A 21,486-nucleotide genomic window follows, 5' to 3' on the forward strand; every position below is an offset into this window, starting at 1 on the left:
TCTGTTCTAACATGCAGACTGTGCATGCTTACCAACTGTGTTAATATTCCACACTGCTACTACAATGCAAATATAAGGCAGTCTGATGGCCACTGTCAGCAGTGGCATCTTTCTGATAATGCTGTAAAAGTCTAAACTACTTCATAAAGGCTGAAGGCCTACATTTTTATTGTAGGATTTCTAAAATTTCTTAACCAACTGCAGCATAAGCTGCACTTTTTAGGGGACACAATCCAACAGCTGTCTAACTGCTGAAAAAGTAAACTTGAAATACTAACTGATGGCACCAGAAAAACCCAAACCCACAATCACCACAGAATAACTAAGCATCCAAATTAATGGACTGAACTTGAAGACATGAGTAGATTTATTAGGAAAGAAACTTATTTAATATTAAACGTTCAATGACAGAGACAATCAAATTTGTAACAGAAATTCAAAGATACTTTATTTCCATTTCTTGTATATCAAGAAGCTAGGAATAGCTTAGTTGTAAAAATGGGATTCATTTTAGTTTGATTCACACAAATACTAAACATTTATTCTTGTGTTTTAAAGTCCAAGAATGAAAACTTGCAATTAAACACTGAGCAAGCCATGTGTTCAGGTTATGTTGGTTTCTTATCTTAAAAAGTCTTAAAGAAAAAAAGGATACAGGACTTATATTCTCAGTAGCATATGTGCTATTATCAACACATCTTTCTGAACTCTGGGAGGAAACACCAGTCCTGAATTAAATTTTATAAAAAAAAAAAATTTCTAACTCAACTTTATATTTTTCTACGCCACTACAGCTTTCTTTCACCTCATTTTAAAGCAGATCTTCAGTTTAAGCTGTCTTCCGCTGTCTTCGCAGACTCTTCATGTAGTAGTCCTATAATGCAAAATTTTGGGAAAACAGACAATTAGACAGCATTAAGAGCATTTAGTTTACCATTCCTATATATTGGCCCAGTTGTTAGCTGTCATCTTAACTCTACAAAAATGTCAACATTGAACATGACTGGCTTTAGAAGCAATAATGTAGCATTAATGGTTTAATAATCAACATTAAGTGTTTAAGAGTCCTAGCATAAATAATGAAACTACAGTAACAAATTATGTTGCAAGAAGCTCATTTATCAGCTGTACTCTCCACTGTTAGTTCCTTATTTCAGGAATACAACTAAAGACCTTCTGTAAGAGTAAGAAAGCTATGTCAAGAGTGGGGAAAAAACTTCAAGTTTTCTTTTTAATACAGTATTTGTATTTCCTATTGTTTAGCTGTTTCATTTCCAACAAACAGTTTCTCAGCATACATTCTTGCCATGAACACTGTAATCATTTGGTGGCATCTGTCTTTGTATTTACATTTGCCTTAGAAGTCTGTTATCAGCCATTCCACTTCTCTGTACTATGGCTGACTGCAAATTCTCCTACACAGTAGGAAATATTAAACACATACCTCTTAAAGACTTGAATTGCATTGAAAGTAACAAGGCGATTATTATGTAGTGTTTATTGCATTTTAAACTCTTTAAAGATATCTAATTCTGGGCAGCACTGCATCCCTACATACAGTTGAAAGAAAATTCCATTCTGTTAACATCAGATTTACAGTATTCACACAATACACAAAAAGTCCTTTTCACTATCTTGAAAATCAAAAACACAACAGTAAGCTTAAAGATTACAGGCAACAGCATTCAAACATGGATGTGGGTAGAGAAAGGAGTACCTGGCATGAGTACCTGCTTAGTTTGACTGAATCCTTGATTTTTAATTTGGCTTTTCATGGGCCGCTCACAACACCAACGCTGTGTGAGGTATGGTAGTCAGCTGCAATAATTCATAAACCCTACACTTCCATCAATCCAATGCTACTGGCTCTCGAGTTACAGAACAAACTGCATTAGAATGCAAGGCAATAAAGCAAAAAAACTAGAAACATCCTTGACAAAGAAATACTAGCAGTTTATATGAAAACAAAGTAGTCCAACATGTGCCTCAAATATTAAGTATTAAAGCAAAAGTTTCTGCTGATGTACCAACACAATATGGACTTAAATACAAAAACAGTTCAACTTTTTAAAAAAACGATAACAAAATCCCTAAAAATAAAAAAGGATAATTAATTTTTCTATGGTGACTATATTACAAATATGTCCCAAAGAGGCACACTAATGGGGGCACGAGTCTGCTACAAAATAGCTGAGACAAAACAATGTACCTCAAAATGTTTTGCAGGACTACACTGTCTTTTCCTTCAGAAGGTGCTTTAGTATGTCTTCTTACTTGGCTTAGTTCCATCTTCATCTGTGCATACTTACGCTGCACTGTTAAACAGTAACAAAAAGCCCTAATCAAAGTTTGAAATAATGCACTTACCTCTGTCTGATCTGAGGTCATATCAGATCAGTTTTAATTGGACTGAGTGTCACCTTCAGATTTAATGTCTTCACTGGTCCCATTGACCTCATTCTTAGTATCACTCTCCTTCGAGTCTGTATTTGTGTCTTCACTCTGTTTTTCTCGACTACTGGACTTCATACTACTTTTTTTATCATCAGATCCCCTCTTTTCTGCCATGAAAGAAGACATTGACCATGGATTTCAAAGTAAAAACAAACATTGCAAATGTGAGATATATATTGCATACAAAATGGGACAATTACTTCCTATAGCAATAACAGTAATACTCAAAAAGTTACAGGAATAGGCTTCAGACTACCATGCTGGAATGCAGAGGGTACAAAAAAAGGTCAAAGAGGACAGTACAGGGTGGGGAAAAGAGGAGAAAGGACAGACCTCCTAACAAAGGCAGCTACTCAGCTGTCTGTTGAAATATACAGATTGGGGGTAAAGAGGCAGTTGAGAAGTTAGGCAAATGTGTAATTATGGTGCACGGCTTCCTTACTTATCGTGGGACTCTTTTTGTCCCCAGTTTTTAATTTATGATGTGTATGGCCTTCTTCGGTTTACAATTCTCATTGAATATGGTTCTTGAAAACAGAATCAGAAAAGAGTGGTGGGACAATGCATCAGTGCATTATCAAATAAATCAATACTTGCCAATTAAAAAAACCTAGCAACCCCGAACGATCAAATACTTGGGCAAACAAACAATATTAAGCACCGATAGCTTTGAAGGTGGGGATCACCGTGACGATCAAAATTAACTTTACTGTATGGTATGTCACAGAAGCTGCACGCTTGTCAGCATTATTAATTCTCAATGTTATAGAAATGGCAGTCACTTTTAATCCACCCATTAAAAAGGCTTGGGGAGACAGTTTGGAAGATACATAAAAAGCACTATTTTCCAAAGGCAAAAGAACAGCAAGATGGGAAGGACCCCACGATTTCATCATGAATTGGAAAGCTGACTGAAGAGTTTGCTACGCTGCTGAAAAACTCATCTTTTCCTCAATAATTTTCAAAGAAGGAAGGAAGCCAGAAGTAAAAATATTTCCATGGGAAGAAAAACATTCAGTATTAGAGCTGCGTGCCTCATCCGTAAATTCAGTGTTTGCAAATTTAATAAAAATATCAATTATTTCTGTATTATTTCACACCATAATATTCAACCTTTTTATCAGTAAAGACACTTTGGAGAGAAAAAAAAAATCCAAAAAACCAACCTCTCGGATGTCATCATACAGAACAACATTCATGCTCTTTTTTCTGATTATTCCCTGCTATCCGGGCAATTAAAATAAATAATATAAATAAATATATATATATATCCCCAACACAGGAGCACACAGATCGAACACTCTGAAAAAGCTATTTTAAATAACATTATCACCTAGACTGGCATAACACACTTTTATATTCCAGAAGACAAAGTAGAAATTAAGCTTTAAAAGAGAAGCAACATCCCAACTTCTTTGTTTTAAAACAGACCACCAAAGGGAGGGGTAAAGCCCCCACACAGAAATGAGGGCAACTGCCTAATGAACACTACTACTGAGGTTTCATCTGAAGCAGCACATCCAGTGCACTGTGCTTGGAGAAAGCACTCAGCGATGTCAAAAAAGCTAACTGAAGAACTAGTAATTTTGTAGCTGTCTGCCCTCAGTTTTGCAACTCCGCAGGTAGATTGCACTCTAACTAACCTTGTTAAAAAGTCTTCTTTTTGTGTCTTATAGGTATCTCCGATGCACACGTAGATCCATTGAGGAATAGTAGTCTTGTTTCCCCGCAGAGGACTAGTAGTCAGTCCAATAATCTTATCTTCTGTCCTATGTAGATATGGTAGATCTTAATAGCCCTATGGATGTGCAGTGTGCAGGGTTTTGTTCTGTCTTGTTTGTTTCTTGAATTTGGTCAGGAAGGGTAATTTTGTTTAAGGTTAAAAAAGTACTATTAAACTGTGGTACGAAAGATGAAACTCTTCTAAAAACTTAAATAGTAAAATAGGTTTACCATAGCAAACCTCCAGTTTGCCAAGCAGAACTGAGAAAGTATATTCAACAAATAGTCCAGCAACTGAACTTCTTTCAACTCCTGGAGTATCTGCAAGCAGTTAAGTTCCTCCACTGTATTTTCCATCAATAAGATTTCTTTCTTTAAAAGCACATACAATTAGTTTGCTGTTGAAACTGTGTATATTATTTCAGCTGTGATCTATTAGGTATAATCACATAATATTGACTTTGCTTCCTGATTCAACACATGCACATTTTTCTGGCTGAGTTCGTGTGGGCAACAGATATATTTTGTGAGAATTCTTACCAGGATAATGTGAATGGTTTTACTGTTCAGGGAATGCAAAAATCAGTCAAACATAATATGCAGTATTACTGAGGGTTTGGGTGTTCTGACAGTATTTGCTGAGGTTTAATCACTAACATGAAAACACAATCACAAATATAATTATTTTTATGTAAGTATATGAATCCAGATTAAGGAAGGTAAAGAGCCAAGTTAAAGTGGTCTGGAGGCGTGTTCCAGTACTTGCAGAACAGATGTTTTCCTTTCCTTAAAAAAACACCTATTTATTCCACCTACTCTGAAGTTAATTTACTTGAACAGTAGTTGTGTTCTGCTGGTTTATATTAAGCTAATACTGAGCTGGTGTTTATGGCTGGTGGCTCCCTCCTTTAGCAAGTGTGTCCCTGTTCCTGAAACTTGAGTCAGAAATTAAGTGTCTCCATTTTTACATATACATTTTTCTTACAATCTTAAAGGTCACTGTATTCCACAGTATTTCAGTGAACAAGAAGTCAGGACTTCTGAATATTCAAAGTATGGCACTAATTTAATGTTGTGTAACAGTAGGTAAGTCTTGGGCAACTGTGCCTTGCTTTTTTTTCCTGTTAAGATTCATGTTTACAAAGCAGTTTGAGATTTCACGATGAAAGGCACTATCATGAATAGTTACAGCCAGGCCTTTGCTGCTTACTTTTATAATTGCAGATCAATGGTGGATATAAAGACAGTTAGATTCTGAAACCAGTATTCCCAATGTAGCAGTAAATGTAATAAGTTAAGTCTTAACTTCTACATTACTTCTTTTTGTGCAAGCAGTAGAGCAGGTAGCCAGCCACACACTTCAGATAGCTTTTAGAGCTTCATATATCTACTTAACCACCTACAATGCCACATTGCAAACATGAGGATGTAATGGTGTTTACAGCTTCATCACAGAAATTCAATGCTTGCTTGTTAAATACTACTGGTCTGTTTTTTTCTCCCCCCCCCCCTTCTTTTTTTATTAAAGATTTTTCCAACAAAGGGAAAAACATAAACTTCTTCAGCATTATAGTCCTCCTCTAAGGCCTACTTGTGTTTCTACAAATGTCATGACTACATAGTCAAAAAAAAGTAATTGATTTTCCCAGGTGGAATTTTCATCACAGCTCATAGCATCACCTCACTGTTCTCATTTCTGGAGGAAGAAAGTAGCAAGCAGCAAATAAAATGGCCAGCAAGGAAATCAGTCAAGTTAAAACTGAAAATATTGAGATGCTGAAGAAAGTTCGCTAGCTCCTCTATTTATGGAAGGATTAAAGAAAGAACTGAAAAGCTATTAAGCTCAAAACCAGACCAAATTTGAATAAATAAGAACACAGTTATTTATATGCACAGATACACACAGAATACTGAATAGGACATTCTTGACTAAGTACCAGAAATGTGTTCATAAAGTAGGCAAAAAAGGCACAGTATCAGGTAGGAATAAAGTAACAAATGGACAGATACAGGCTACAATACTCAATCACTAAGCATCAGTCCCACTGCCATGGAGCAAGCAGCTAAAAACCACTTGCTTGTAAAGGGCAAAGCAAAATAAGAGAAGAATCAGTGCTGAAGATGCACCACAGAATAAACCAGAAAAATTAAAACGGTCCCAGAAGTCAGGCAAGAAAAATACATGAAGCATTACCAACATTTTCAGAACTAATCTGCTGGATAAATATGGAAAAGTAAGGGTAGGGCAAACAGGCCTATGCAATCCAGAAACATGCGCATAGCACCTTTCATTCCAGAGAACCTCAAAAGTACCTTAGAAACTTAACAGAATTGTTTCATCCATTACTGACGGTCAGCTCTAATAATGAAGTGGGGTGGCTGTTTCAGACTGGACATTAGTCAGCACCCCAACAGAGCCACTAGTTTAAGCCCAAAGTTAGTATTACATTCCTCCAGAAGTTTCTAAACACTTTTAAAGGGGGAAATTTAGCAATAACAGTGAATTAGTATTTTTTCACAGAACGTGAATCTCTAGTGTTCTCTCTGTAGCTCTTTTTAATCTTACTTAAAGGTAAAGCTTCTGAACACCAGCCTTTGATGAAGCAGTGAGTCACCATCAATGCTGTTGTACATGGCATGTACTGCTATAAAAGCGTTCCAAGGACTAATACTGCATTCCTTTGAGACTCACCTGAATACTGACAAAGCAAATCTCACTTCATTAAAAAAAAAAAAAACAACAACAAAAAAAACAAACCACAAAACACCCCAAAAAACAACCAACCAAAACAAAACAACAAGGGGGAAGGATGGGGGGAAGAGCAGGAGGTTGGGGAGAGGGCATGCAATTGTAATTTAGAGCATTACAGAAATTCTGCAAGATTTATCTTGGACTGCATTCATAGATTAGAAAAACAACTTAAAAGCACTGTTAAAGGAAAATAAAGGAAACATGATAGTGCAGAGAAGTAATAGGTGGTACAAGTGAAAAACCAGCTACCAGTCTCCCACAAAACATGTACCAGCAAAGGGTAATTACAGAAATATCTGCTAACAGTAGGAACAGAAGATATTCACTACTATGAAAATCTGATTACAGGCTTATGTTTTTCTAAAGGTAAACAGGTCTTAAAATACATCAAAATCCTCACACACTTAATTTGCAGACAAAGTGGTAAGCTTTTAATAACTACTGTAACAGGTAAGAGGTCGACACTGGGGTGCACGTATGCACGCACATACATTAACAATAACTGGAATGAACAAAACGCTTCAAATTGGTTAACAGCAACGTATACAGCTTATAAAACCACATCTGATTTGATGCTAAGAAGAACTTTCAGTCACTCACTGAAAGGCCAAGAGCTTTTGAGACTTTAGGGAAAGATTAGTTTCAGAACTTGATACAAACTCAGTCTTCACACAAACATACCTTTTTCTTTTGACTTCCTGTCTTGTTCTCTCTCTCTGCTTTTGCTTCTGTGCTTGTAGGATTTCCGATCCCGGCTTTTTGATCGTCTCCTGTCCCTACTGCGTGACCTATGTTTTCTTTCTGATCTATCATGACTTCTGCTTCTTCTTCGGTCACGACTCCTTAACATTCAGAGAAAATTTCAAAAATGTATATGTCAGCTGGTATTATCTAACTCAGAAGATAAAATAGTAAAACAGTAGCACTTTCTAATACATTGATTATTTGCAGAAAACAAATATTTAAAACAAGCCTTAGCATACTGTATATAAGTATTTCTCAGTACATGGCTTCATACTGCCTTTGTCATTTACTCAAACATTCAACCACACAGCTTAAAAATATCCTATGAATTAAAGGCAACTTAAGGGAAAAAAAAAAAAAAAAAAAAAAAAGAGACCCTGTTCTTTGGGAGCATTTGTCTACTCAAAGCTCCCTCCTAAGACCACTTCCACCACAATGGTGTCATCTACTTCCAAAAATGGAGAGAAGACAGTGAACATGCAGCAAGAACTTGCTTAACCTTAGAACCAGTAAAGCGTATTCACTTAAGAGAAAACAACAGTGAAGCTAACAAATCAGTGATGTGACCCAGGCTGACAGATCAAGTCCCCACAAGATTTTTACATTTTGGAAAGTTACATGAAAATACTTACACACACACACACACACACACACGTACCTGCTTCGCCTTCTTTCTCTGCTTCTTGATCTTTTGTGGTCTCGTGAACGGCTGCATCTTCTGTCAGATGTTCTGCTTGAATGTCTACTCCGTGAACGACTCCTTTTACGTCTCTCTCTATCACGAGCCCTCTCTTTTTCCTTTTCTTCTTCTTCACGTCGCCTCTTCCTTTCCCGCTCTTCTCTTTCCCGTTCCCTCTCTTTCTCTCTCTCTTCTCGTTCTTGTTTCTCTTTTTTTAACCTGTCATCACGGTCAGGTTCTTCTGTTCTTTTTCGTAACTTTTCCTTAAGAAAAAGTTCACAGAAAGAAATGAAGATTACTCAAGATAAATCATTCAATATAACTTAGTTTATTCTTTCTGAGGATGTAGAAGCTTAAGCTTTTAAAAGATTTCAGTTTTTTTTTCCAAGCAAAGGACAGCCTACATAGAAGCACTTTCTAAAATCCCTGAAACTGAAATCCTTTGTCTTGCAGAGCTTTTTTCGCTTGTCATTCTCACTAGAAGAGGCCGCATTACAGTTCTTTACTAAGGCCACAAAAAATTCCCACCTGAATTTACATCTTTGCTTTTATCTAGTGTAATCACATACAACAAAGATGTCAGTGCAAACATAATACTAAATGTGCAATGTAGGATTCCATTTAATTTTTATGTACCATCTTTGGAGTATTTCACCCATTTGAGAAAGTCTACTGGACAGCCTTTTATTTACTCTAGGAAGCCTCCAAGCAATTTTTAAATGTTCAATAATGGAGGAAGATGCTTACTTTTAAATCTTCTACAGTAGCTTTTATTTTGGCATAACCCATGTGCTGCTTTCCCATCAAGTGGTCATCTACCCTGGACTGTGCATCTCCTACAATTAAAAAGGCTCCACAAACTTCACAAACTTCCATTTGCTTTTCTTGGGCTGCAAAGCTCTCAATTGTCTGCAGAAGAAAAATATTTGATAAAGCAAAAGAAAAGTTTTAGTCAGAAGCCAGTGAAGAGGTTTAGAACTTTATTGTTACTGTTGTCAAATCCTAGGCACTAGTGAAAGCTGAAAATCATATCCACATGCTTTGTCTTTGGAGCACTGCACCTACTAGGATGAACAGGGCAAAAATAGGCTACATACACCCATTCCACATAAGCCACAAGGAAAGAGACAATTAGAAAACACAGAAAACAAACCTTATTCCTCACTGCAAAGGATTAATATGTATATAGCCATATCTGCAGCTTCCTTGCAATCTCATAATTAAGGAAATAAAAATCAGTTTTCTCTTAAGATTGTTTCTTTGCCATCAACTGAAATGTCTGGAGCTGCAGAATAACCATGGAATATGTCTCAAGGAATGAAAAGGCTAGAATATCCCATGAAGAAATACAAAAAAGAATGCTGGGCTTCTATTTAAAAGGATGGTAGTCAAATTAATTCACTGTTTCAAAAGACATACGAGAAATACACTGAAATTTCAACATAAACCCAAGTGATTATTGCTGTGCAATGTTCATGAATCATATAGGATGGATACAGACACTGCTGCCTGCAACATTTAAAAACCAAACCAGGAATCACAATTTGAGCATTATATTAAACATCAAAATATAATGTTTAAACATAAGCTCCTTTTTATTGACAGGAACTTGCTACTTAACACATTATCCTTGGCTTCTGTAGCTCTCAAAATCAGACAGATGCTTGTCTCTAGTCACAGCCCTAACACAAGGGCTTTCTGTAACACAGTCAGACTAGTAATTCAGTAAAATAATGTTGCAGAGGCTACACGGCAAGTTTAACTGAGACTTGAACTAGAGTAAGATGCAAGTTCACCTCCAGGACTGCTGTGTAAATAATTTCATAATTTGTGTGCAGGAAACCCACTCTTAAGGTAGCATGCTAAATCAACACATTGGATTAACACATTTACACGTCCTGTTATTTTCTAATTAATTCTGCACAGAACTTGCATGCCTTCAATGTAAGGACAAGGTTCTTAAGAACATACTGTTGCACCAAATTTTTAAATAAGTCTGACAGAACTACAAACAAATTACTTACTGAAGTTGTAGACCTCAGCAATTCTCTCTCTTCCTTTAACTGTTCAACAAGTTTCATCATTCCTTGTGCCTCTTCCACCTTCCCTTCTGAACCTAGTTCTTCAATCTACAGGACAATAAAAAAACCTCAAGTATAATTTTTAATCAAGTAACAAAGGCGAGAGGTCTCTGTTACAGGGGGGAAAAAACCTCACCTGTTGTAGAAGTACATCAATTTTGTCAGTTAACACCTGAATCTTCTCTTCATTTTTACCAGTAGGTCCCGCTCCCTGCCAAACAGTACAACAGTACAAGTGTGTCTTTTTTTTTTTTTTTTTTTGTTAAAATAGTGAAGCAACTTCTACTCACACTAATTCCTCCTAAATCAACAAAAACGTTCAAGGCCCTGGTCCATAAAAGGTAAGACATCTGAATTCAAAGTCCTAAATTTAAACTCTGCAACTGCCAGACAACTATTACATATCTTTGCAGAGACTCAAGTATGACTTAGATGTTCCGTGGACTCTGAAATTTAACTTCTAAGCATAAATGCAAAAAGAATCTCACTTTATCCCAAATGTACTCGTTAGTAGTGTCCTCTCTGTAGGCTGCCGGAATAGACTTGTATCTGCTTCCCCCACAACCTTTGCTCTACTCCACAGCCAATAAGCTCTCTTGACTGGATACTGTCCACGGCTCCTTCCGAAGCAACTGGACTTTGTACAGAACAATTAATTGGGGCAGCAAAAAGGAGCAAGGCTACCCTAGCAGTCATGAAACTCTGACAGCACAGGCCACACTCACTGCTCCAAATCCATCAGGGGACAAGACAAAAATGAGTGGAGTAAACACATAACATTTTTCTCCCAGTCAGTTTAAGCTTTTCATTACCAGCTGTCTAGTATGCAGCTTGGAACTGAGAAAAGTTGCACAGAAGTATTTCTCAAACTTCCGTGATTCCATCACTGCCTGCCAATGATGGTGCTGGAGCAGAAAGAGACCACTGCCTAAGTATGGCAGCTGACAGGGATTTAGCTTCATCAGCTGCTGAAAGACCCAGTACTTGCCTACTTCAGTAATATCACCGTGATACAGCTTACTAGTGGAGAGAATGAGGAATATGCAACTAAGGGAGAGAAGGTAAACTGAGGTTAACAGGGTAAAGACAACACTTGACAGGATTAATGTTCCAGGGCAGAGAACAGGTACTGATTCTGAGGAAACAGAGACTAGGGAGAACAGAGAGGGACTCTTGCTGACTGTGGAGCCACTTGGTTTGTCCATAAGGGCTAGATGCAATCTGCTGGCTAACAGATGAAGACACTTATCTAACGGGAATCTTCTGGAAAAAAATATATACCTTGTCTCTTCAGGTAGAAGAGAGAACATGAAGACACTATCTAGAGGAAAAATTGCCTCAATGATTCTTCCAGACTCACCCCAGAAGACTGTTGATTCTGTGACAGTGCCAAACGAGCATGGCCTCTTCGAATCCTGCGTTCTACCTCTGCAAGTAAGCTTTGTAAATAGCGTAAGAAGTCTCTTTCATAGCCCACTTTCATAAAACGAGAGCTCTTCTCATACCTGGTAAAATATTTTAAAAATGAAAGCTCACATCAATCCATAATATATGAAAAATAAATAACAAAACCTGCAATGTTATAAATTCTCACTCAAGGTAAGAGAATATTATACATTTAAATAAATGTTTACGTAAATCAAAAAGCAATTAGTTTCTCATGGTTGGGTTGCTTTTAAAAAATTTCAAGCACACTAGAAACACTATTTGCATTAACATATCAACCAACATACTTACTGTTTACGTAGATTTTCATCATGAATTTTTTCACAAGGACCTAAAAAGACCACACAAAAAGCTTGAGCTTGCATTCTTGAATGCTGTATTCACATTCCACCAGCATTTGTTTGTGCACCATGATAGAACAGAGCTATAAACACTTTCCAACGACTTTTATGCCTGCCTTTCTGCTTCCTTTGCTTGGAATTTGAAAGACACATTAAAGAAGAAGAATGCCGATATGGTTTAGCAATTATAAAACCAAAGGAGATTCTGGATGACATATAAAGTCTTCATATAAAACAGAATTTCCAGATCAAGTTCTACATTGGTAAAGCTACACAAACAAAGTAATACTTTAAACACCTGGGGCCTTAAAAAAGAAAAAGAAAAGTGACATATGAAGGGTAACTTCATTAAGCACATTCTAAGCTCCAGCCAGTGTTCTTTGTAATAAACTGGCTACTTAAAACGTTGATCTTCAGAATAATAAAATTAGGACGTATGTGGCCGGAGTTCATGAAGGTAGTCATGTTAAAATTCCTCACCTTCCCCAGTCTATCAAATTCTTCAAAGGACCTGGAAATTAACGCTGAGACAAGAAGCCTGTTTCTCCTAGTTACCGTCTCCAAACTACATGTTGTCCGCATACCATCGCTTGAAAACTGCTAGTAATTTAGAGATGGCCTTCAGTAATAACTATTACAGTAAATGAGTCTCTAAAGTAAAGCAGCTCAATAATGGTTTTAAACTGAAAGAAGATGGATTTACATTAGATGCAAGAAGAATTTCTTTACTGTGAGGGTGGTGAGGCACTGGAACAGGTAGCCCAGAAAGGCTGTGGATGCCCCATCCCTGGAAGTGTTCAAGGCCAGCTTGGATGGGGCTTTGAGCAACCTGGTCTAGTGGAAGGTGTCCCTCCCCACGGTAGGGGGCTTGGAACTAGATGATCTTTAAGGACCCTTCCAACCCAACACCCCACTCCCCCTCCTGAAAAAACCCAACCAAAACCCACCCAACCAACCAACAAGCACACTCACACAAAAATAAGTTAAAACCTTGCCCAGGTAGAATAAACCAAACTAGAAGCCAACACTTCAGGACAAAACCACCTCACACCCAATAATTTAGCTTTTCAGTTTTTTCACTTAGAGGAAGTAGGATCTGGAATAAATATTGCTCTTAACATACTGTATGACTGGCAATCCTTTAAAAATAAAAAAGCCTATTTTCAAAGTGTTTTGACAGAGCATTAAACAATAAAAATGTAGTCTGCAAACAAAAGTTCAATTGTAATTACATGTAAGTGAATAAAAATGACACGACTTACAGACTTACCTAAATCAGAACGGGTATTTGTAAATAATTCAGCTGGGCAAAAGCCACAAAGGTAGTATTTACAAACCTGACAGAGGAGAAGAAAGAAACAGGCATCATTTTTTTCCTCATGAACTGGCAATTTTAGGTAATCACTTCCATTTTCTAAAATATAGTGTAAAAATCCCCTTTGTACACTGCAAAATTTCTGGAAATTTTACACACATACACTATCTTTGTGTTACTTGGTAGCAGTAAGTGCTACAAGGTGCGCCTTAATGACAAAACACCAAAAGTCTTACTTTCCACTGCAATAATAGTATTTCTTAATTTCACTGCTAAATATTTAAGATTACAGCAGTGTCATCTATTTGTAAATACTATATAGTATTTGATATTTCCAAAGTAATTAAATCCAACTGGACTATTAAAAAAGTTACAGTGAAACTCCTTAACCGTGAAAACCTACAAGGGGTGAGGATGTCTGCCATGGAAGCATGAAAGCAAGTTCCTCTTAGCCTGTCTATAACAACTTTGTATTCAGCCTTCATTTCTTCAATGCTACTGCCTTGGAGAACAGGAGCCATCAGCATTCAAACATAAGGTACTGCCTCAAGTATTCTGATGTCAATTAAAAGACTTAAGAACACATACAATGATAACCGTCCAAAAGCTTCCCCATTCCAATGCTTTTAAAAATCCCTACTTTAAGAATGATATGCAAAGAGACACTGTATACCTCTTAAGGCAGACAGGGAAGACATTCATTTTAACCTGGTTTCCTGCCAACTAAAAAAGGGTTTGTTTTGTTTCTACACAGCCTATTTTTATGCTAGCAAGTCAGGTTCTTTTTGATAACAGAAAAATACCACCAGGAAGTTAGCAAAAAACCAACCTGTTAGTCTAGCTAGTAAATACTTAACATACGATGGGATAAAACCAGCTTTTGTTAAAAAGATTATTCACCCTCACCTATGAACACAGGCTTAACTAGTCAAGTTGGTCAGTTCTTGAAGTTCGTAATACAGAAATCTCCTTCAGAACAGCCCAAAAGACAAAAATCAGAAATACTTTCACCCGTAACTTCATAGGCAGTCTTAAGTAACTAATTCTTCAACAGACCCTTCCCCTAGACACGATTGCCATTAACTAACGTGTCAATCCCAAACTAGCCTGGACATTCTTCTAACATCTCTTTTATGTTGCACCAGTTCCTAATATTTGGCAAATCTAGTAATTGCTACTGCATATTACGACCTAGTTCTAATACTCTCACATATACTGTGGACAAAGATTTGCGATATATTATTTCCTAAGATACATTTTGAAGTATTTTAACAAATGGGGGTGAGGAGAGAGACCCAAAACCTATGCCACACCAACACCTCACTGAAATGCCTGTGACACCAGTTGATCAAATCAGATCAGTCCAATTTATTTTTCCATGCTAAACGTCAGACTGCGAATCAGACTACAGAAGTTAAAACTTTACTGACTGCTTTACAGATTACACAGAAAAACAATCAAGCTTTCTACTAAAAAGCCATGGACACAAAAAACCCAAACAAACAAAGATCTTTTACTATATAATTTGAATACTTCTCCTGTGATCCAGGTTAGGACACTGTGGCACCTACCTGAAGCAATTTAGCAAGAATAGTTAAGAAAACACCACACAATTTTTTTTCTTCTCGGGAAGCAAGGAGAAAGTTACTGGACAAAATATGGTTTCAGAATCGGCTCTCTTCTCTAAAAGCTGCAATATCCCTTGCTTTAATATCAAGTTTTTTCAAGGGAGCAGTTTCTGGGATGAACTCCTGTACTAGTCAATAGATATACAATTTCTCTCTACATTCTCTTTCTCCTCCATTTTCTCATCCTCATATCCAAGCATTAGGTCAGTGAAATGGCAATTCCCCCCCCAAAAATTTCAGGGATGGATTAGACAATTTCCTAAGACACAGAGAGCACAATAATTACAGTCTGACTGTATTATGCTGTAAAAAGAGTTGTAGAACGTCTTCTGTCAGCTCAAAAATTATGCCAACTGGCCTGTAACAGTTTTGAAACAAGTAGCAACAAAAGGAGCAAAGGAAAAGTTATTAGAGGCAGAAGTATGATGAAGGGGAAAAAAAAAAAACAACACCAAACCCCCAAACAACAAAACAAACCAACATCAGAAATAATTAAAATGATTTTATGAAGCAGCACTGCTAGGAAAAGCCTCCTCTTATGAGCTGATGGTTACAGCCCAAAACTGTAGTAACCAATACTAAAATATGCAGCTTAAACGTGTCACATATTGTATTAATTATTTACATACTAAAAAACCAACAAACCCTCCCACACGCACACACTGAAAAGCTGCAGTAATTTTCCCCTAACTAGCTCTGGATGTTATGGTACCTAGTGAACTACTTGACACTCTCTCCTAAGCAGCAGCCTGCAGACAAATACTCAGATTAGAGTGGTTCAGAACTAGTGCATCTGCAGCAATTTTCTCCCTCTCTCATACCTATTTCATTATGCTCTTCAACTGATTTTACTTCAACAGAAAAACATTACTTGAGAGAATCTTGAAAAGAATCACTGTGGCTTAGCTTCACTGTGTGCTACATTTGCCTTGACAGGCTGTAGATGCCAGTCAGCTGCACTTACAGTGGTCTTAAGTGATCAATGATGAGTAAGAATAGAAAGGGCCAAGAAATGGCTGAAGAGTCACAGAGCCATTAAAGGACTGAAACAGAGGTGATACGCTTCAAATGGCATTACTCATCCATGGCTTATCAGACTGCTGGACTTAGCACAAGTCAGAAGTAATATGGAAATACATTTCCTATTTGCAGAAACAGAGCGACAGGCAGTTTAGTATGGATATTTACCTATGCAGGTAACAAGCACTTACTCCTTTTTGCCAAATTATTCTGATGACTCCGCTACCAAGAACGTGTAACAGACAGGAATGTTACTGTCAAACTACTGCAGCAGGATTATCCATAGCCTGTGTCTCAAAGCCCCTAGGGCCTCACATTTTGGTAAGGCACTAGAACAAATACAGACAGACACTTGGAACTTTCCACTTCTTCATCTCAAATTCACTAACCCTTGAAATCTCTTGGAGATGGGAAAGTAGTATCTTTCACCTCAAATTTGACTAAGCTGACAGCAAGAATGGCTAGCTCTTCCAGAGTCTGTGAACCAATGCAAAACTTTCCTATATAAAGAAACTATTGACAGCTCTGTATCATTAAGACTTCTACACTAACATGTTCCTCTTCTGCAAGAAATTATTTACTGATGGACAAGTATCAGTACAACTGATTACGTAAGCAAAATCCTTTAGGTAGACAATTCCCAGTAAAAAGGCTGAGAATAAAATCCAGCAGGTTGTGGCTTACACACCAAAACCTAGGAAATTCCTTCATATAGATGAGTTCTTTGAAACCATTAGAGTTCACATGCATCAGACATTTTATGAGCAATGCCCACCCAGCCAAAACCAAACAAACATAAGCCCTTCTCCCAAACCCCACTCTTACAGATAACCTTCCATTATTAATATTCTTCCAAAACAAGTAAAACTTAATTAAGCCCCCCTCCCCTCATCCCCTGGAGGATTAAGATCTGAGATTCTATCTAGATGCAAACCAATGTTTGTACTGGCATTAAAAAACATAAAAGTGTAACACATCATAAATAGCTAATACCATCAAATCAGATTTTAAATACAGAACCTACACTTTGAGAAACTGCATTCCTATGAGAGATAACTGCTCGCAGTCAGTTGTCCATAACAGCTTTCCACCCCTTCCCACTTTCTGAAAACACTGAATTTACCCTGAAGGAATGAACCATCACAATCTCAAAGCCTTATAAAAAGCATGGGAAGTCAATGCTGGGCTTTCTTATGCTACAGAACAGCCTCAGAACTCTTACACAATTGCTGTTTCCACATGAACTTGTTTTGTATAGGTGGCGTATTAAAGCAAGAATGCGTGAATCAATAGTTACCGTTCCAGAAATATACTTTGTCTACGGATATGACAGTAAGCAGAAAGACTAAAATATATGATGCTAATAATTTCCTCCTGCATACAAAACAGAAAGCCTTTATGCCAAAACTAGAATTGATCATCTAAGGACACGCTGCAATACTGAAATATACAGCAACTGGGATTTCATTTTTTTAAGATTAAAGGCTTTAATCATATCAAAGTTTTAAAGTAAGATCTTAAGCTCTACAAAAGGCTTTACAATACATGATCAACATGTTTCATTATAACTGCAAATAAATGCTCAGCTATCTGAGCTTCTGCTTCCGCACCTTCAAAACAACCTACTCCTACCTTGTATTTCATTGCACCTTCCATATAGTTTTCAATAACCACCTAGATGCAATTTACAAATTATAAAGAAAATAGAGATCAGCTTGTTTTGACAACCTTCCATATCTAAAACTGATGAAATGTGACACAAAATCTTAAACTTTGGTAGGAGTACAACATGCTCACTGAAAAGGCTACATGTTGATATATGTCTAATTTTACAAGAAATGACATTAGCATATGTATTTCATTTGAAAAGCAAAACAGCAGTCAAGCAGATGAATTAATGTTACTATTTGAACCTTATCTGCATTTCCTGTCTTTAAAAACACGTCAGCATTGCAAATTTAATCTTTAGGTGATGTAGGAAGTCAAACCGAAACACATGTTTTAACAGCGGTGATTTTTTTTTTTTTTTTTTTTTTTTACGAACTCATCAGTTGACTATAGGAATCTATGAAAACATTCCTTTCAGAGAGGTTGCATTTAATTACGGTCCTATAAACTTCATAAATAAAAGGCAGTTCCTGCAAGACTGAAGGCCCAACCCTAAGCCGGTAAACTTCCCACTGGCCTTAAGACACAGGACAGCTCTCCACTTTCTAAATTGTCAAAGGAGGACTGGGAAGAAAAGACAAGGCCCCATTTCTGAAACAAAACTGAACAGCTTAGAGATGATTCCTAGGGTTATAGTCAATCTCTTCAGCCTAAAATTGAAAAATTTGTTCATCTGAAGACGAAGAAAGTAATCTGAACTTGATTAAAGAGAATGAGGCAAAAAAAAAAAAAAAAAAAAGAAAAAATCTCTCTCACCTTAAGAAATAAACCAAATAAAGCAAACCAATCCCCTTATCTATTCTACCTGGACCAATACGGCTCAAGCCATTTACTTCATATTTCCAAAGCTGAACAACTCCTTCTTACTTTCAGAATCAAAAGAAAATATGTAACTGAACACCTAATTGAATAATGATATATGGTTAGTAAGAGAGGTCTGGAAAGACATTAAGAAGGTCACGAAAACTTCATGAACTCACAACCTCCTACTGATGTGCACAGCTTTACCTATATAACAGCATTTTTCAAGCGGGTAGGGGGTGGGGGGTGTTCCTTGCACTTGCAAAATCTAAGGCAAGACAGATAATTGTCCTTATCTCATGTGTTCCAAGACAAATTAAAACATGTATTAGCCATCTTTAAAATAGCATAACTCTCATCTGAAAATGTGAAATTCCCACCCCTGTGATTAAGACACAATTTAGAACAGCCAAAAGCAAGCATTTCTCCCTCCTCTCAACAACATCCCAAGAAAATGCTGGGGGGGGACAGGGACTAAATGCTTTTTGCAGCTTAAACCACAGAAATTCCTACCACACAGGTAATAAACAAACTATTGTAACTGTGACACTTTCTTTTAACATATACCGTAACCCAAAAAATGTATCACGAACGAGGAAAAAAAGTGTTCATCTCTCCCAAAGAAGCAGCTATAGGAACTTTGTAACTACCACTGATTTTTTTTTTTTTAATAACTTACAATACGACTACCATGGGTATCACTAAAAGTCATCATTCATTAAAGCTCAACCATAGCTGGGAGAAACCCCACTCCAAAATAATTTAAAAACTGTCGTTTGAGCTATTTATTGCAGAAAATTAACGAACAATCACATTAACAAAAAATACATAAGTACTACTACACAATAGTACTTTTTAGGTTAGAGGTTAGCCCCCCCTGCCCCCAGGAGCTGCAGAATTCCTTTGAGGAAGGACAGAAGGAATCAGGCTTTTCTTATCAAAATCCTCAGTTTCAAAAGTCTGACGGTTCTTCCTTGTGCTATAACCTCCAGATAGTTAAGTCAGTACGTCTGTACCCTTCTGTTTCCTTCCCCAATACCACACTCCGGAAGAGATCCAGAGACATTTGTCTTCCAAACTACTACCATTTGCCTCATCTCCCTTCGTGCAAACCAGCAGGCTTCTATCCAGAAGAGCAGAATTCCACTATCCCCTCCCCCCATTATTTTTCTTTTTCCCCACGGGAGATCTCAGCCACCAACAGGCCTCTTAGAAAACCCCTATTCCCGTTTATCGACGCTCCGTGGAGAACACAACCTCTCCCCCTTGCGCCGAAACCCAAACACAAGGCCTCTCCCCTCCCTCCCAGCAGCCCAAACAACAGCGCAAGCCCTCTCGCACAGCCTTGCTATGGCGGGATCCTCCTCCCTCCCGGCCACTCGGTTCCTCCTCCTCCTCCTCCTCTTAAGGCTCAGCCAGGTTCCCGCGCAACAGCCCGGGCCTAGCCCGCCCCGCGGCCGCCATGCAGGAGCCCCGCAGCCTCGGGCTCCGCACGAAGGGCCCGACCCGCACCCCCGCCCAAGTCCGGGGAACCCCCTCCCCTACCCGCGGCCAGCACCTCATCCCTTCCCCCCGCCCCCGCTGCTGCCCCCGGGCCTCGGCAGAAGGGTGCAGGCCCGCACCCGCGGTCCGTGTCGCTACGACAAAACCCCGGCCCTGCGAGGGGGATGGGAAGGAGGGAGGGAGGGGAGAGGCGGCTCCGCTTCACTCACGCTCTCATGGTCCCACCGCACGTTGCTGCGCTTCTCATCCGGGGCCAGGTTTCTGTCCCGGCCCATAAGCTCATCTAGGAGCTGGGCGGCCGATATCATCGTGTCCTCCTGGCCGAATCCCCCCTCGCGAAACACAGGCTGCTCCGCCGCCGCCGCCGCCTCTCCTCCCCGACCGACCGCGCCGCCGCCGCCGACAGTGACAGAGACAAAATGGCGGCACGACTCCTCGCCCTGCCCACAATGCAGCGCGCGCCTGCTAACCGCCTCTGGGGCCTGGCGGAGCGCGGGACGGGCCCGCCGCCGGCCTGGCGTGGGGGGCGGCCGCCGCGCTCCTCACCCACCCGGCGCCTGCCGCAGCCGCGTCCCTGCGGAGGCCGCGACGGCTCCCGGTTCGACGTGGCTGGCGGGGAAAAACGGGGACGGGGCTGGTCTCCTTCCCGCGACCCGGCCTGGGGGTGCCGTCGTGTGCGCGGCCGCCGAGGGGCCTCGACGGGCGAGGAGGCACCAGCACCGGGAAATAACACCACAGAGAAATACCACACGGGTGCGTGGCTGGGTGTGAGGGACGCCAGGTGCCCCGCAGGCCGGTGTCCTGCCCCGTGGGGTGTCATGGCGCTGGGACGCGGCCCAGGCGCGCAGTGTGCTTCGGCAGGAGCCTTTGCCATGCTTCTCATGGCGGGAGGCAGAGGACTCAGGCCTGGGCAGCAGCTGGAGGGTTATGGCGGTCCCCTCTGCTCCCTGGCAGGGTGATGGGCACCGAAACCACCCCTGGTGTGCAGTCACCGACCGCCTGACTGCCTCCAGCAGTGGAATTCTACCGACACGTTGCGGGGAAAATAAAGTCCCTCGGATCTAACCTAAATCGTACTGCTTGGTCTTGGAACCCGTTTCTGCTCGTTTTGTTGGGGTTTTTTCCCTTTCTAGGAGTGACTTTGTACCTCATCTTTACTGACTTTTGCATGCCGATTTTCAGCTACTTCCCGATTTCTCAAAATCATTTTGAACATCCTAAGTGCATGAAATTAATTAAATTTTTAATGAAATTGTATTTTTTTTTGAAGAGCTTGAAGTCTGTATTCGTGCTGATCCTGTAAAACCCACAGGACTCTCGGCAGCCTCACTC

The 21,486-nt window shown here is 39.2% G+C and overlaps 1 protein-coding gene across 9 annotated transcripts; it reads right to left on the reverse strand.

Annotated features, from left to right (window-relative positions):
- Positions 1 to 422: 422 nt before the first annotated feature.
- Positions 423 to 20,596, reverse strand: LUC7L3 (LUC7 like 3 pre-mRNA splicing factor). 9 transcript variants are annotated; one of them, XM_052808218.1, is made up of 13 exons: positions 20,364 to 20,596; positions 13,490 to 13,556; positions 12,170 to 12,209; positions 11,793 to 11,937; positions 10,569 to 10,643; positions 10,376 to 10,480; positions 9,099 to 9,260; positions 8,331 to 8,614; positions 7,610 to 7,770; positions 2,421 to 2,561; positions 2,210 to 2,315; positions 1,731 to 1,796; positions 423 to 874 (listed from the first exon to the last, which is right to left on the reverse strand). In XM_052808218.1, exons 1-12 carry the CDS (start codon positions 20,460 to 20,462, stop codon positions 1,772 to 1,774), a joined length of 1,410 nt encoding a protein of 469 aa, XP_052664178.1. In that variant the 5' UTR covers positions 20,463 to 20,596; the 3' UTR covers positions 423 to 874; positions 1,731 to 1,771. The 9 variants fall into 9 exon arrangements, 8 of the variants coding, with proteins under 8 accessions (XP_052664178.1, XP_052664179.1, XP_052664177.1 ...); XR_008238283.1 differs by having other exon boundaries at positions 1,731 to 2,315; XM_052808219.1 differs by lacking the exon at positions 1,731 to 1,796.
- Positions 20,597 to 21,486: the final 890 nt, after the last annotated feature.

This window comes from Harpia harpyja, chromosome 14 (assembly GCF_026419915.1).
Source record: "Harpia harpyja isolate bHarHar1 chromosome 14, bHarHar1 primary haplotype, whole genome shotgun sequence".
Lineage (NCBI taxonomy): Eukaryota > Metazoa > Chordata > Aves > Accipitriformes > Accipitridae > Harpia > Harpia harpyja.